Source organism: Pinus tabuliformis, chromosome 3_2 (assembly GCF_031772625.1).
Source record: "Pinus tabuliformis cultivar Carrire ecotype Pingquan chromosome 3_2, CPIR1, whole genome shotgun sequence".
In the NCBI taxonomy this organism is placed as follows: Eukaryota; Viridiplantae; Streptophyta; class Pinopsida; order Pinales; family Pinaceae; genus Pinus; species Pinus tabuliformis.
The window spans coordinates 608,023,381-608,039,990 of NC_142302.1; the positions used below are offsets into that span (position 1 = coordinate 608,023,381).

Genomic DNA, 16,610 nt, shown 5'->3' on the forward strand with positions numbered 1-16,610 from the left:
GATTACCTCGTTGTCTCCTAGAATATATTTCTATGCCAAACTCCAAATAGGGATTCGTTGTTTCCAACAGTTCCCATGCCCCGGGATCAAGAACAAATTCAACCTATGCCAAACGAAAAACCCACATACTTTTGCTAGCTCAATAGTAACTATATGCCCAGAAACGAGAAATCATTCCAATGAAAATTCCACTCCTTTCTCAGTCATACTCTTGTGCCAAGACCACTGCCAGCATAACTCGTTGTCTAGATAGAACTTGTGCCTAACAGAGAAAAACGAGTGAAATGTCAACTAGGGTGGAATCTTTCACCACTGAAATTGACAAGAGAAAACAAGGGGTCTTAAAACCCTCAAAGCCTCAGTCTCAAGAAAAACAGACATAAATTGATTCACCGTGATGATTCCAAATGACCTCAATCCATCTTTATTTATAGACTTCTAAAGGGGCTTCAACTTTCTTAAGTAATCAAGTAATCCTTACTCCAACCCCAACTTTTAGGTTTTTTAAGCCCAGATGCCCCAAAACTTGCCCAATCATGGCTATTTTTGGATTTTCCCCTTTTTTATGGACTATAGCCTATGGGGATAGATAGGCTAATGAGTCCCTTTTGACATTAATTTGTAAAGGAAATTATAGTCCCCCTTGCCCAAAATTGCTTGCCCTTAAGCAATTGCAAGTTCGGGTACTGCCCACTTCATTGTCTAATCCGAGAGCGAAAAAATGATTGCTTGTTGCCAAGGTTAATTAGATAAGGTGTATTGCCTTCTCTTGCATGCTGGAGGAATTGATCTTTCACAGTCTGTCCAATATTGACAAAGAACTTCTCTTTCCATCTCATGAAAATATAGGGATACTTACTTAGGTCCACTGATCTGCCTCCATCTAGTTCCACTTGATTAAGAAGTGGAGCAAAGCATTGAAACTTTGACCAATGTCTCATGTCTATCTCTTTCGTTGCCTCCCACTTTCTAGTTAAAAATGTATAGTTCCTGTTATCAACAATTTCACCCTCCCAAAATGTCACGACAGGTGTCTTTGCCGAAGGCACATTAAGAGCTTCCATGCTGCCACATAGATACCCATGTTCCAGATCACAACCTTGAAGACATACATTCACCTTCCAAGCTTCATCCTTTTGTGAACTCGATACATTCTATGTACCAGCAAACGCTTGACCCATACTCAATAGCATACAAGGAGGAGGAAGTGCATGTCCAAGAATTTTACATTAATTTACGGTGGCATCCAACCAGGAAGAGTGTTCTAAGCTGCAAAAACAATGTCACTGTCAATCACTTTCCAAGGTAGAGATAGGCAGAATTGTAGGATTTGGTGAGTTCCGAAGGTAGAGCAGATAGACCCTGCGCAAGCATTGTGTAGAGGCTCATGTAGGGGCAAGTCGTACAACCCAGTTTAGCCAAATTTCAGAGCAGGATCAGTTGTGGTGTTGAGGTATTTGTCTCACAAAAATTTTGCCAGTATTTCTCTCAGGAAGAATTCCCAGTTTGGCAACATATTATTGTAGTCAGAAATTCCATTGTTGCATAATAAAAATAAACCCTCATACTGTTGCACCAGTTTTCCCACACTGGGTTTTTCCAGGGACAATTGTCTAAAAATAACGGTGTCAAATTTTTTGTGTGTGTGCTAGAATTTCTTAGTTTCCAACATTTTATTTTCCATAGGATTTTTATGGTGAAAATTGCAGTTGTGATTTTATTCATTGTTTGCTGTAACAAATAAACTGCATAATTAAATTTACAGTTAGGAGAATAATTTCAAGTTGTTGCAACAGTTGCAATTTTCACATTTTCTTCCTTTGTTTGCCCAGAAAATATAGAAGATTCTTATAAACTTGACCTTCAGTAAAGAGTGATTTAGAGGTTCTAAACTTCACTGAGTATTCTTCCATTGTAAACTATAGAAGACTTCAGATGTAGTCATCGTGTCGCTTTTCAGAGAATGTATTTAGTACAATTTTGGATGTCTTAGAATACTTCTTATTCACTTCAACCTCGGCCCTTTTAGATTGATCACAACCTCAGTTCTTTTATATCAGATGTGATTCTCTTATCACCTCAGGATACAATTGCCACCACAGATTCGAATCTTCAAAGTTGTCTTTCGTCTAGGGTTACCACAGTGTCTTCATATGATACAATATTATAGAGAATATATCATAGGATATTTTGCATATCATAAGAGATTTTTCCAATGATCTGACCCTATCACCAATTTGTAGAAATTGGATCTTCGCACTTCTTTAATTGAATGTTGCAGACTTTGGATTTTCTAGAGAAAACAGTATGGACTTAAAGACTTTCTTCCTTTTTGATGGAGGGAGAGATATTTGCTTTAGGATGCCAACAATTTTTAATATTCTAACTATCCTAGCTTCACCTTAGCTCTGATACCATGTTGAGAAATCAATAGGGCAGCAAAATAGGGTTTATTTCTCTTTGATGATAATTGCTTGTGAGTATTTGTTGGCTTATTATTATTATGTTAGATTCTTCTTCATCAAGCAATTACCAAAATATACATGAAGATCACAAAGAATCAAAAGAACACAAGATGTAGGCTCTCCAAGCCAAGGCCAAAACCCCACAAGGGGGAAAACCCAGAAAATTCCTCTTCTTATAGAATCAGATCAAAGTGAGATATCAAAACCCAAGACCATGTCCTCCACAAATGCCCCAAGTCAGCCCTCCATTCATAATCAAGCTTCATCCTCAATATGGTCAACTCATTCTATCATAAGCTTTTCCTTTAGATGCCTTGTCCCATATATATACTTGTCCTCCTTGTAGCCCGCATTTCATTGGTATTATAGTTCTCTTATGACTTGCATATCACAGTCATTATGGTACTTCGCATTTCACATATATTACAGTCCTGCTTCAACTCTCATACCATTATAGAGGTAGCTTCGGAAACTCGCATCTTCTCAGCCTAAGGAACTCGCATTTTTCAGAACATATGTTACAGAAGAACTCACATTCCTTTCAGATTCTATGCCACATAAGGACTCGCATATCTTGGTGCAGAAGACTCACACATCTTGCCTCAAAAAACTCACTTATCTTGCTTCTGAACTTCAACGAATTTCTTGCCAAAATGAAGGAGAATAGGTGCCAATATATAGTTGTCAACCTATGTGAAGGGTCACGTCCCTTGGGCTAACAGACCTATCCATCTGGAAGGTCGACTTGGTCTTGTGGGGAAATTTGACTCTTTTGACTCAACAAAAAAAAATCTTTCTTTTCTTACAGAGTCCAAATGGACTTTGAATCAATTACATTTTTCTTGTTGACTCAAATGACCCTAAGAGCATGTAGAACATGCTTTGACTAGGAAAATAATAATCAAAATAATATTTTTTTCTTCTTTTTCTTTTTCATAAAATATACAAAGTACAATGAGAATTATGAAGACTGAACCTAGTTACATTTTCCAAGAAGAAGAGGTTTGGTGAAGCTAGGAAGTAGGTTTTATTGACTAGAATTTATATTGCAGTTTATTATTGTATTTGAACAAAGGGGGATTCAATCTGAAAATTATGAAACGTGGTCTGCTTATTGATTGGCTGACAAGGTGGTGCAAGGCTGGAGAGTGGAGTCTCCTTCAGGTTGGAGCCTGAGAACACTTCAAGGCGATAGGGTGGTGCCAGGGCAAGTTGGAGCCTACATACGGCATTGGAACAACCTTCTAGTTGCAGCTTGTAAATAGGGTGTTGGAACATCCTTCAAGTCTAAGTTGTAAACTAGGGCGTTGAAGCGTCCTTGAAGATGGAGCTGGTAAACCATGGTGTTAGAGTGTCCTTCAGGTTGGAGCCTGTGAATCAAGGGTTTGGATCCTCCTTCCCTTGGAGCTAAAAAATCTTGATGTAAATTTATTGAAGACAAATATTAAGAAACGTTTGGTAGCTTTCCTCTCGAAAGGGTTTCCACCAAAAAATCTTGTGTCCACAGTGTTCATTATCATGCATTGTTGAATGGTGTTGTTTATTGTTCATGTGATGTGGATTTATGTTTGACCTAATGTTAATGATAATTAATGCTCAGTGAAGTTAAAAATAATAGTGAAGAGAAATATTGATTCACCCACCACTCAGTGTTTCAAAAAGTATGACCATTAAGGGAGTGTGTTACTGTAAATATTTATAATGGTTATTTACTTTATGTATGTTGACCACTAAGTGTCAACTACCCTATAGCAAATTACATTTTTTTAGACATTTTTTCATGATCAGAGTAGTCAGACATCCATATTTCATCATCATGCAGCGTCTGGTCTTGAATTATAATCCAAATTTTGTAGCCCTGTGGGCCATTATGTAAAAATGATTCTGGTATGCTTATGAAGCCATGTAGCACACTTAGGTAAGCTTAAGAATTTTTGCTAAAGAGCTTCACTCTAGGGAGTTTTTTTCCCTCGGCTAATTACTTGTGTTTTTCAACTGCAAATAATTGGTTGAGTTTTTCTCCCAAATATACCCCAAAGCTAGAGTGGGACTTGATGGTGAAGTCTTAAGTGAGTCCTAGTGTATAGAGTCAATGTAAATTATCATACTAGATCATGTCTAAAGTCTTGCAGAATTTGGTTAAGTCTAAGTGTCTAATTTTAATTATTAAAATTTTCCACTGGTCGGGATTTTAATAATTATTTTGATGTAAAATGCAAAATCTAATGTTTATAGAAGTTGATGGGAGTATGAATAATCATAATTAGACCTCTACACCTCAACTTTCTATTTAGACATTTTTCGAGGGTGAAAATATGACTATCTCCTCAAATTATTATTATTTTTATTTTCTGGCAAAATAATTAGTTGGAAAATGGTCAAAAAATTAAAATGAGAGAAAAATAAAATTCTCTCCGAGTCAAAAATATTAAAAAAGGAATGTACACTTTCCAAGAAAGGAAACTCCACAAATCAGACAAGGAAAAATCTTAGGAAAATTCATTGGACCAAAAAAAAAAAAGGAATTAATTCCCAGAAATTTTGATTTTTTGACAAAAAATGATTTTGTGGACCAAAGTGGTTAAGTGAATGGGGATTTTCGAGCAGCAGAAAAATTCGAGTAAAAAAACGTTTTTTTGGACCAAGAGAAAAGCCATCTTTAAGGAATTTGAATTTCCTCTTTCAAATCAAGGGACAAGATTAATTTGTCATGGATTAAGCATTCAACAAATCAGGATCAAGTCAAATTTGTGCAAGTTCTTGGACCTAGTCGATTTTTCACTTGAAGAGGGATCTAGATCTCTCATTTTTCTATAAATTGAGCTCAAGGCTCTTCATTGTAACACATTGTCATCAAGCTCTTGACTAGCGAAGCGCTACTAGAATCTGTAATTTTTCCTCGAATAATAAAGCAAAATTCTTTGGGGTTCATTCACGGTGGTGTTTCTCTTCTTTGATCTGTGGTAATGCACTCTGAATAATGTGCTTAATGCTCTACTGGATCTAAATTGATATATTGTTATTTCACTAGCCAGTTGTGGACTAACTATTTACACAGGTATCTTGTATTATATTTTGGGTTAGAGAATCAATTTTGAATTTAATAGGTCTAGCAGGTATCTCTAGATTTTTTCTTTCAATTTTATTATTTAACCCCTGTGATTTAACAATTGTATTTTAAGTGTGTAGAGATCAATCACTTTCAGATCTTGGGTGTGAGGGGAAGTCTTTGGTTGGACCAGCCAACTCCCAAGACAGAGATTGAAGAGCCTACTTTGTCTCTCCCCAAAGATTTATCTAACGATTGTTGCAAGAACTTCTTAGTCATTGCTTCGGGAAAAACTTATTAATCTTCATCTATTTTCTCATTTTAAAGTGCTCAATTGAAAAGATCCGCTAATATAGAGCTATTATTTGCTAATCATGGAACCGAGTTGTACTCATATTCCATCAATTTAGCCTTTGTAGATTTGTAAATAATTTTATAAAAAAATTCTAACCCTTGTATCTACAATTTTTTCCATATATTTGTGAGGTTTTTATTGAGTTTTCGCTGCATATCTGAAAAGAAAATTGAAGTTTAGGGTTTGGTACTTGATCTAATCAAGAGGAAATCGAGTTGTTTTGATCCAAGACCCTTACGGCTAGGGTTTCAAAGTTTATCAAAACTTTTGAAGAACCTTCCATCATTCTGAGCCTCTATTCTGGCCACAAGGATTTTGAGGCTTTCCCTTGACTCAAAATCTAAATTTTTTACAAGAGTTTTTATCCACAAATTTTTTAAAGCATAAATTTCTTGAGATCTAACTTGGGGTTTCACATATTTTGCATATCTAGGATTGATAAGAGAAGCCACAAATATAGAGGCCCTCTTAGCCTCTTAAAAGAAAGATTTTAAATTTTAGATTTGTATTGTGGTCCAAGAGCTTATTTGAAAAATTGTTTTTGAGGGCCGCAAGCCTTTAAGAGTTTTTTCCGTTGAATTTAAATTTTATAATTTTTTTTTGTAAGGGATCTCCCATGGGTTTCAATTTTGCAGACCTGGTAGCAAAGTTTTCAAAAGGTCGCAGGCATTTTGGCACTATTTTCACAATGTTGAAAGCCCTCTAGGGCTTGATCCTTTCATTTAAACCTTATCCTAAGTTACCGGATCCGACATCGAGAGGGTGAAGAATGGCAGTTCCGCGGATCTGAACCGGATCCGGATCCGGATCCGCCAAAATACAACTAAAATACGTATGCGTGCAGATTTTGTTATTTAAGAAACATGTCATTGGCGGAGGAAACGAATCCCGAGCCAAATTTGCCAAGTTGCTGGAACCGACCAAACGGGTGAATGTTTGTCGCTTTAAGTTTACCTTTTGGGCTGACTGTTTGTCGCTTTAGGTTTACGGTTTTTTGGTTTTAGGCTTTACTTTTAGTTTTATAATCGTGGTCCCTCCCCTTTGTCCGCACTCACACTGAATATCCCACCCAGCAATTGTTGAATATTAAACTGGGCCTTGTTCCATATAGCAATAGTGAGCACAGCGAAATAGCCATCGAACAAGCTATCGCTGGTTGGGACAAAGTCGTCAAGGAAGTCGCCATCAGTGAGTCGTTGCCACTAGCCAGGAACACTGCCGTCAGTCAGCCATTGTCGCCACGCTGCCGTCAGTCAGTCGTTGCCCCAGCGAGGAACGCTTAGCCACCGTGCTCAGCCACCACCTCGTTGCTGCTCAGCTGACAGGTTAAAATTTTATTTTTTCAAATGTCATATAAAATACACAACAAATGGTCCGGTTTTTATTTTTTTTTTGTTTTATTTGGAAGGTCGATTGTATGTTTTTTTGTTTTTTTTAAAGGCCCACAAATGCCAAATGGTGGATTGTATAGTCGCAAATGCCAAATGGTCGATTTTAATTTTTTTGTTTTTGTTTTTAAAGGCAAATGCCAAATAGTCGATTTTTTTATTTTGTTTTTAAAGGCCTGCAAAATTCAAATGCCAAATGGTATTATTGTTTATATAACAGCGAATGACATTCTATAGACTATATATATAACAGTTAACTATTTAGTATTATTTAGTCAATTTAAATTTTATAGTTATGAAATATTCAGAATTCTATTATATAGTCAATTTATAACTATTAGTAATTTACTAATTACATCAAATGCCAAATAGTATTATAATTATTATATTATATAACAACAAATGGTAGATTTATAACAATAGTATATTAGCATTCTCTTTATTTAATATTAATATATATTATAATATATATTTTATTGTTCCCTCTTATATAATATAAAGTTATAATCTAAGTCACCTGACACGGAGATTCGGGACACGTAGGATTCGAGATTCGTGGTGTCGGATTCGGACACGCTGACCCCCCGGAACAGGACACGTTATATATTATTTTATTAAAAAGAAAAGATATATATATATATATATATATATATATATATATATATAATATACATATATATATATATAATATACATATATATTGAAAATTAGATATTATCATATTTCTTACACAAATTTTACTTAATGATACAAATTTATTGATTTCAAACATAGATCTTCATCTATAGCTATTAGCATGCATAGTACATACAAAATTCAAATAAATGTCAGTGGTACTGGTCACATAAATGATAAATCTATTAAAAATTTAAATCATGATTCATAATTCATAACTGAAAGACAACTTACAACTACAAGATAGTAAGATGAACACACTGACCACTGTAGTTTTCTCATTAAGTCATCAAATCAAAATGTGTTACATAGGTAGTGTTGGTGCAATGCCAATGGCAAATAGAAATAGAAAATATAAAACAACTACATGTATACAAGCCTCAAGGCATCAATCAGCATCAGAATCAGCAGCACTGTCCCCATCATCATGGTCCCCACTGCTCTCCTCTACATCCTCCTACTATGTTGTATCCATAGTCGCCTCTGCATCTGCTAGTATGGAGGTTGACCCCTCTAAGTCATCAAATATAACAGGCTCTAGCACTGGATCATTGAGATCCATGTTGGCCAATGCCAACTCAACAGTGATGTCCAAACCCATATCATCAGGAACAGTGTTACTTGGGAGCGGGAGCGAAAGCGGGGAGCGGGAGCGAAAACAGGCGCAGGAGCGACATATTCAGAAGCTCTTGGTTTGGTGCTCTTGATTAAATACGAGTTCCATACCCTAATACATGACAAAATTCAATGGAAACATTGCAATCCCCCAATCCTAAAATCCTGAAAAACTGATAAGTCTGTTGGATTTTGAATGAAATCTAAAATTCTACTTTCTCCATATGAAATCCAATGAGGCCGGAACCACTCTCAAACATCCTGAGTCATTTCATGGTAATGTTAAAAATTTAAGTAAAAGTGAAAATGAAGATTAAGGAGAATGTCACTTTTACTTTAAGAATTTAACATTACCATGAATAGCATATCAATACTAGGGCCTAGACTTGATCATGAAGCTGCCAAAATGCTTTACTCCTTGCTCCAACAGCGCAAATCACTTGCCAACAGCACAAATCACTTGCCAAATGACAATTTTAATGAGCAAACACGCCCTTTTCATTCCCGCGTTGAGCTTAGCGAGTCCTGGAAACCGGACACGTGTCCTAAAATCGCGACACGCTTTTGAACATCGTGACACGCCCTCGAACACGACGTGTCCGAAACGGACACGACGTGTCCTGTGATTTGGACACGAATCCGGACCGAATCGTGTCGGATTCTCTGGATTCGGGATTCGCAGGGGGTTTAGGACGAATCCGGTGACTTGGGTTATAATATATATTATATATATTTAATAATGATTTTTTATAAAGTTATAAACTTATATAAATAATAATTATATTTCATATTATGATATTTGTCATCTCTAGCATGTATATCATATAGATATATGTTATATAATCAATAATTATAAAGTGTCCACTGTCTACTATTTAATTAATAGCTCTAAAGTGTTTTTTAAAATTAAAAAAATAAAAATTAAAAAATTAAAAAATTAAAAAAAAAAAAAAAAAAATATATATATATATATATATATATATATATATATATATATATATATATATATATATTTGTACGTGATGTATCCTTGCCGTATCCGGATCTTGCATTTTCAAAAAAATGGCGGATCTATATCCGTATCCGTAGCCGAATCCTGGTAACATAGACCTTATCTTATCTAACCTTTTGTTTTTGCAGAAAAGATGCAATCATTTTTCAAGGGTTTAAAGGCTTGTTTTTTAATTCAAAAAAAAATCAAATTTTCTCAAGAGTTCGCATTCGTAAAAAAAATTATAAAATTTCTCTAAACTCTCTCCAACTTCTAATTTGTTGTTTCATTTGCAGATCAAAAGCAAATTTTTTATGAAGCCGCAGGTTTTTCCTGGCTTCTAAAACCAAAGATCTTTAATTATTTTGTGCCTTAAAAGTTTTTGGAAATTATCTAAGATAGCCACAAGCCTTTTAGGCTTATTTCTTTTGCCTTGGTTTCATATCTGTTAACCCTTTTTTTGTAGTGATCTAAAAATTTTTGGAAGGGGTTTTATTAAATTTTTTGGGCAAAAAAATATTCATTTGTGAAGGCTTGATTCAACTGCAAAAAAACTTTTCAGAAAAGCTGTATAAATTTTTTGCTAATATTTCTCAGGGCCGAGAGCTCTAAAGAAATCTCTTTTTCCACTGGTGTGAAAGGCTTATTGGAGGATTTCACCGAAAATTTTGGATAAGTTTCAGACTTTGAGCCTTAATAAATTTACCTTTAAAATTCAAATTAAATTTTTCTGATCAATCTTTGAGCTGGTTTTCAGCATCCTAGGTCTCTCTTCCAGCTAGGCTAAGAGCCTTGGAGATCTGAAGTATTTGTTTTGGAGGATTTTGAAATCAAATTATAGGTGGATCATCCTTGTTTCTTGAGGAGATATCAGTTGTTTAGGGAAATCAGCGAGTTTCAGGCTTTGTTTTGCAGGGATACTTCTTATTTTATTTGGAGTTTGAGACTGAATATTTTGAGGTCCTTTGACCCTTAGGCAGAGAGCAGAAAGAGGGTTTCTCTGTCTTCATTTCTGCAGTCATTCTTCACCTTAGGAAGCTGAAGTCTTACATTGATAATTTGGTGAAGGTTGATTCAGATCAGTTTAGGGATAATCTTATTGTATTTCACTGTAATAACCTTATTATTTTCCTCATTCATTGGCTTGTTTCTTGAGGAGTGGCATTGTTTTTCACTGTGTAAATTTGTAAGCCCTCCTTGAGGATTTTTGAAGCCCCCTCTCTCTGTCTAAGAGTGTCTTCTGTTGTAATTTCATTAATAAAAGGAATATTTTCTTGAGGGAGCTTAGGATCTCAATCACATGGTATCCCCCCTCCTAATTTAAAAGGGAGGATTTCTTCTTTCTTGCCTTAGTTTTTCTTCACTAACCTAGCTCATAGACCTAACTCATATCTTCTAATTTGCTTTCATCTTGCATCCAAAATTTAACCTTTTTCTAATTAGCTACTTGGTCTAAGTGCACTTGAAAGATCTCATCTTTGTTACACTTGCATTTGTAGATCTAAAGTAGTTTCTCAATCTTCTTGTTAGCAATCTCATTTGCCATCTCTTAATTGTGTTTCTCACTTGGTTTCCTTGTCTATCATAAGTGAAAAATATCTTGAAAGCATTTTAACAAAAGAGGATTTTGAGTCATTGCTTTAAGATCTAATTCTAATTGTTATATGCTTCATTGGTCATTTGTGTAAGCTAATCTTGTTCTTAGTGTTTATTGTTGCCTTGTGGATTAGTATCCCTTTTTGAAGCATTTGATTCAATTGTATCTCATTGGAACATTGCATTTGCATATTAGCCTTAGATTTGCATTCTTAAAATCTACCTCCAAGCATAATCTTGGTTGAATAGAAAGTTAGGACAACTTTCTTCATCATTCAATTTACAGATCTTGACCCTTAAATAATGGTTAAAACATGTGACCTTGCAGTTCTCTTGTGGCTGAGTCCCTTGTAGGAACAGAGGCACTTGGGTTGTTAGAAGTCATGGGTAGGTATTGTTAATGTGGCCTTAGCCTCCCTCCCCAGCATTTCTTTCTACAACCTTGTTCTAACACAAGCTTTGACAATTGAGGAGAAGGCCTTCACCTTAGTTTAGGCATTTTAACTAAAATCAACCAAGATCCTTACATTACACATAGTTTAGTCTTACATTCATTCTAACATCATCTCATTTGGCACATTGTTTATTTGTGAGCATTTATCTTACTTGCAATATTACATTACTGCTCTTGTACTTGTTACGTAAATTACTTACTCCTCGTCCTTTGATATTGATCCATTCATTTTGAGCACTCTTTGAAGTAGAAGTACAAATTTCACAAGTTATATTTTATTGCTCATATTTCAATTTTGTGTTATCATCTTGTACTAACACTTGTCTTGCAGCAATTGCTTATCATTGTGACTTGAAGTATCATTCCATTCTTCAAGTGTTATTTCTTTATTGAGCATTGTTTTAAGGCACTGGTTTATCACTGTTATCTTGATATTGTCTTATTGATCTTAATCGAATTTATCTCTTACATTGCTCATAAATAATCTCACCTGTTAATCAAATCTTTAATCAAGTTACATATATAGGTAATCGCCTTGCCCTTAGTCTCCTAGAACTTGTTATTTTCAACAAGTTTTCCTTCCATCATCATCTTTAGGGACTACACCCCTTAGCTTGTCTAGGAGAGAGCTTAAACGGAATAAGTAGGGAATAGGTGACAGCCCTTGCTCTGAGGGTTGTGCCTTAAAGATTATACCTTGTGGGGTTGGAAACTTTTCCACACTTAGGTGTATGTCTTAGGTGAAAACAGTGTACTTTTATCATAATATCAATTTATGTAAGAGATTAATGAGGAGGTCCTGAGTCACGTCTGACCTTATGTTATTAATTAAAAGTCATGAAATGGCTGTTACATAAATTACATAGCATGCATCCATCTCTCACCTACATATCATTTTATTACAGCTTTGAATTAAGTCATCTAAGTACCATTTCTCTCTCATTTCTGCATTTATTATATGCTAGTGCATTACCGATAAACTCTAACATTTACACACCATAAAAGGAAATTAAATTCCACCCTCATACAAACTATGATTACAATTTTATGACATCCAAATTCAGTTCCACATTCTGATGATTTTTACAGGGTGCAATCTTTAGCTTGATATCACAACTCAGCTATACATCAAACTGATTTTCCTTTGGTTCCATTGTTTGCCTTTTTGCACTTATAACTTTAACTTTTCACAATATTATTTTCTAGAAGCAAAAAGATACTTATCACTCATTAAGATAACTAAAGTCTTGAAAGAGTTGCAAGATCAGCTTTCAATATTAATGCTCAGATTTTATACTCCATATTTGAAATCAGGAAGACTTCAAACACCAAATGAATCAAAGCCTTGTGTTTACTGTCTGGTTGACAAAAGTATACAGGATAGAGCTTACAGATTGTCTTCGAGCGTGCTTAAGACAAACACATTGCCATCAGAACCCCTTATTACACATTGCGCTGAAGGCCCATTAGGGACTGTGATCTGCAGCCTCATCATAATAAGACATATCAGTTAGTATATATAACTTTCAATTCCAAAATAGTGCTGGATAAGAAATATTTCTTTGAATGCAACTCTTACTCAGTAATGATAGACACCTAGTATGCAACAACTCCAATCTATGTTTACACAATAAACACAAATAATAGCTCCTTATAACCATAAGCAGAGGCATGCACATACACACAGATACAGGCAGAGACACACACGTAGCATACAACCACCCCAGAGAGAGAGAGAGAGAGAGAGAGCATACAGATATATCAGGAGTATACTTCTCATTCATGACCACTCTACGCTGTTTGTTACTCTTTATCTCATAATTTGATTTTTTAAGAGTCAGTGTAGCATTTTCCCAATTGTTACGTTCCCCAACCTGCAAGATAAACAATTTTTATTTTCTAAAAATATGCTTGAACCTTATTTTTGGTAAAAGATCATTCCTAGCTACTGTGCAAAAAAAGGAATAAGATTGAATTGAAGGTATTGTGAGTTCAAGCGCTAACAAAATATAGTAAGAAATTGAACCACAAAACAAAACAGTGGCAAAAAGGCATGAATCTATAATGCATAAAAAATTATGAAAGATCAATTTCCATTTCAATAATTCACATTAAGTTTAAAACTTGTAACAGTTACCCACCGAAATCAGAACGTCAAATACTCCTTGCCCTGCAGAAAAATAATTCTCAATCTGTTCTTGCATAACAGGATCTGCAACAATAATAAAAATTTTGAGACGGATTCTTTCTTACCATCAAGAAATTAAACACATCGACACAAAGCCTTTAAAAATTAAAAGATATATTGTTCAATACATTAAATAAGCATTCTCAATATTATAGAAAGGTTCTAAAATATGATTCAATAGACATTTTATGGTGCTTGTTAATGCTTAAAAAGCATTTCTTACAAACACATCTTGATTGTTTCATCATCATGGATAAATTAGCAGATATTCAGCATTGACAGTTTGTGGATACATCTTTTTCAGGATGAACTATTCATTATTTAACTTCAACATTCAGCATCGTTGGTTCTAAAGAACTAGAATCAGACTTAGCACATGACCACAGGTCATTCATTGCTCAAGGTTGAGAATTGGACAGACTTCTTGCAGGTGGCCTGTTGAATTTTGTAGCTGCGGAAGGTCTTCTAGCTGGGTATCTTAGCTATGAAGATATTGTTTTCCTTGGTAAAAAGATCCACCAGACTTTAACAACCACCAAAAGAAAAGGGCTGCCCTTCACCCCCAGAGTGGGCTCACATTTTGTGTGATACATGGTTTCATTTTGGGGATGAATGGGAGCATTGAGATTCTAGTTTTATTCAGCTTATTTGACTTTCTTGACTCAGGAAGGTCTATGTTGAGGCTATTGCATCTGATAGTGGGGATAAGATGGAAGAGCCCGAAAACATTGGGAAGTAATAGCCTACTTTTTGCAGTAGCGTAGAAGGAATATAGATAAAAAGGGAAACACAAGCTTCAAGGATGATTCGAAAAAGTAATCAAGGGAAAAAAATTGATAGGGAGGGGAGTGGATATCGTAATGTGGAAATGAATGGAACACCTGGATCTTAATATACGGACTCTGGATATGGACCCTTGCTTGCATGTGACATTTGAGGTATGCATGAGGGTTGCATGTGACATTTGAGACATGCATGAGGGATGCATCTGACATGCATGACATGCAAGCTATTTATAACGTCTTTCTTATGTTGAGGAAAATAAGGCCTAAGAAAAGTAAGTTACTTAATTTAGGTGGCTTATCTTTAGTAACTCAACAATTTAATCTTAGTCATCAATCTAGGCCTTAATGAAGTTACGAATTGAGTCTAAGGGAAGAGGCTAAGACACACAATAATTGTTGAGCGCTTGAGCAAGTGATTTGTGGAGTGAGAAAGCTCGACTTGACCAAGGAGATTCAGGAGGACACTAATGAGATTTCAGGTGGAAATCTAGAGGTCAAATTGAATGAAGAAAGAGGCTGAGCAGCAAGGAATCAAGCCACAACCCACACCTACGTGTAAGGAAGGGCGCAGACAGTTCATACATGTGACAGGACAGTCATGGTTCACACGTGTGACATCAAGGAGGGTCATACAGGCCAAGATCTTGATAAAGCAGTCTGAGTTTTGCTGAGACCAAATTTCTCCAGTAGCGCAGGTTTTCTCAGGCCGAATTTCTTGGTAAGAGGTCGAGTTATAGATCTTATCAGCTATGTTTTCCTATGTATTTCTCTGTGAGCCTGACACATATTTCTTAAATTAATAAAATTTTCAGAAGAGTTTTGTGGGTGATCTTTTCTGCTATACGGTATACCTAATATTGATTTCTCACTTATTTCTGCCACAAATTTACCTGTTAATTATGAGTGTATTTAGTTTTGAGCAATTCTGAAATGTATTTGGTAAAACATTTTTCTGGATATCGTTAAATTGTTGAGTGAAATTAAATCAGGGCTAATACGAGTTTAAATTAACATGGTATTAGAACTCAAAAATCCTGATAGGAGAGAGATCACAAATTTGACGAAAAGAGGTGTGTTGGACAGCAAATTTAAAATTATTTATTGTTTTTTAATGGCCAAGTCAATTTGTTTAGTATGGCATCATCAGGCTTGAGGTATGAAGATAGGTTGGAGGGGGTCCGTAATTTCACTCCATGGAAGGAATGGATTTCCGCTATTCTAAAGACGAATGGCTTGTGGGAATTTGCAAGCATGCAAATCCACATTCCTATAGACCCTGCACAAACAGCGGACCACAAGCAATTATTTTTGGACAGCGTGAAGGATAGAGTGATTGCTCACATAATAGGGAAGGATACTCCAAAAAAGATGTGGGCGGCTTTGACCAGTCTATACCAAAGTAGTAACGAGAACAAGAAGATGGCACTGTGAGAGAAGCTCAATAGTATTCGCATGAAAAGATCTAAGACTATGACCTCTTATCTCACCAAGATTCAGCAGGCTTGTGATAAGCTATTAGTTGTGGGAGAAGTTGTGGTTGATTCAGAGCTTGTAAAAGTAGCTCTAAAGGGGTGTGCTAAGCAATGGTCAACCTTTGTGGAGGTGATCCTTATGAGGCAATAGATTCCAAATTGGAATTGGTTGTGGGATGACTTTACCTAAAAGGAGATTTGGGAAAGTTCCATCACTAGTGGCTAGTGCAGGGGAGGAGATGAGGTGGATCTTGCTCTTGTTGGCCAAAAAAGGAAGGGAAAAGAAAAGGCCAAGTAGAACCAAGACGGAGGTGGATCTTCACAAGGCAAGGAGGACATGAGCAAAGTCAGGTGCTTTGCATCTCACAACTTTGGTCACTATGTCGAACACATTCCAAACAAGAAGGGAAAAGGGAAAACTTCTACAGCAGCAGGAGCACAGATGGATGAGCTTCCCAAGATGTTTGTGTTATGAATATAATATATTAAAATAATATAAATAACAATAATCATAATAATGATTAATTAAATAATACTAAGTAATTGAAGAGACATGTTCTGAAGGACATGACTATTT

General features: G+C 35.6%; 1 protein-coding gene across 4 annotated transcripts in view; it reads right to left on the minus strand.

The window, feature by feature from the left end:
• Nucleotides 1-16,610, minus strand: part of LOC149182083 (uncharacterized) — a 355,894-nt gene that overhangs the window by 42,993 nt on the left and 296,291 nt on the right. For all 4 annotated transcript variants that reach the window (XM_089416738.1, XM_089416740.1, XM_089416741.1 and 1 more), the window contains 3 exons: nt 13,730-13,800; nt 13,343-13,462; nt 12,980-13,068 (listed from right to left, as the gene is read on the minus strand). In XM_089416738.1, the coding sequence (XP_089272864.1) occupies nt 12,980-13,068; nt 13,343-13,462; nt 13,730-13,800 (280 nt within the window). The remainder of the gene's footprint in view (nt 1-12,979; nt 13,069-13,342; nt 13,463-13,729; nt 13,801-16,610) is intronic.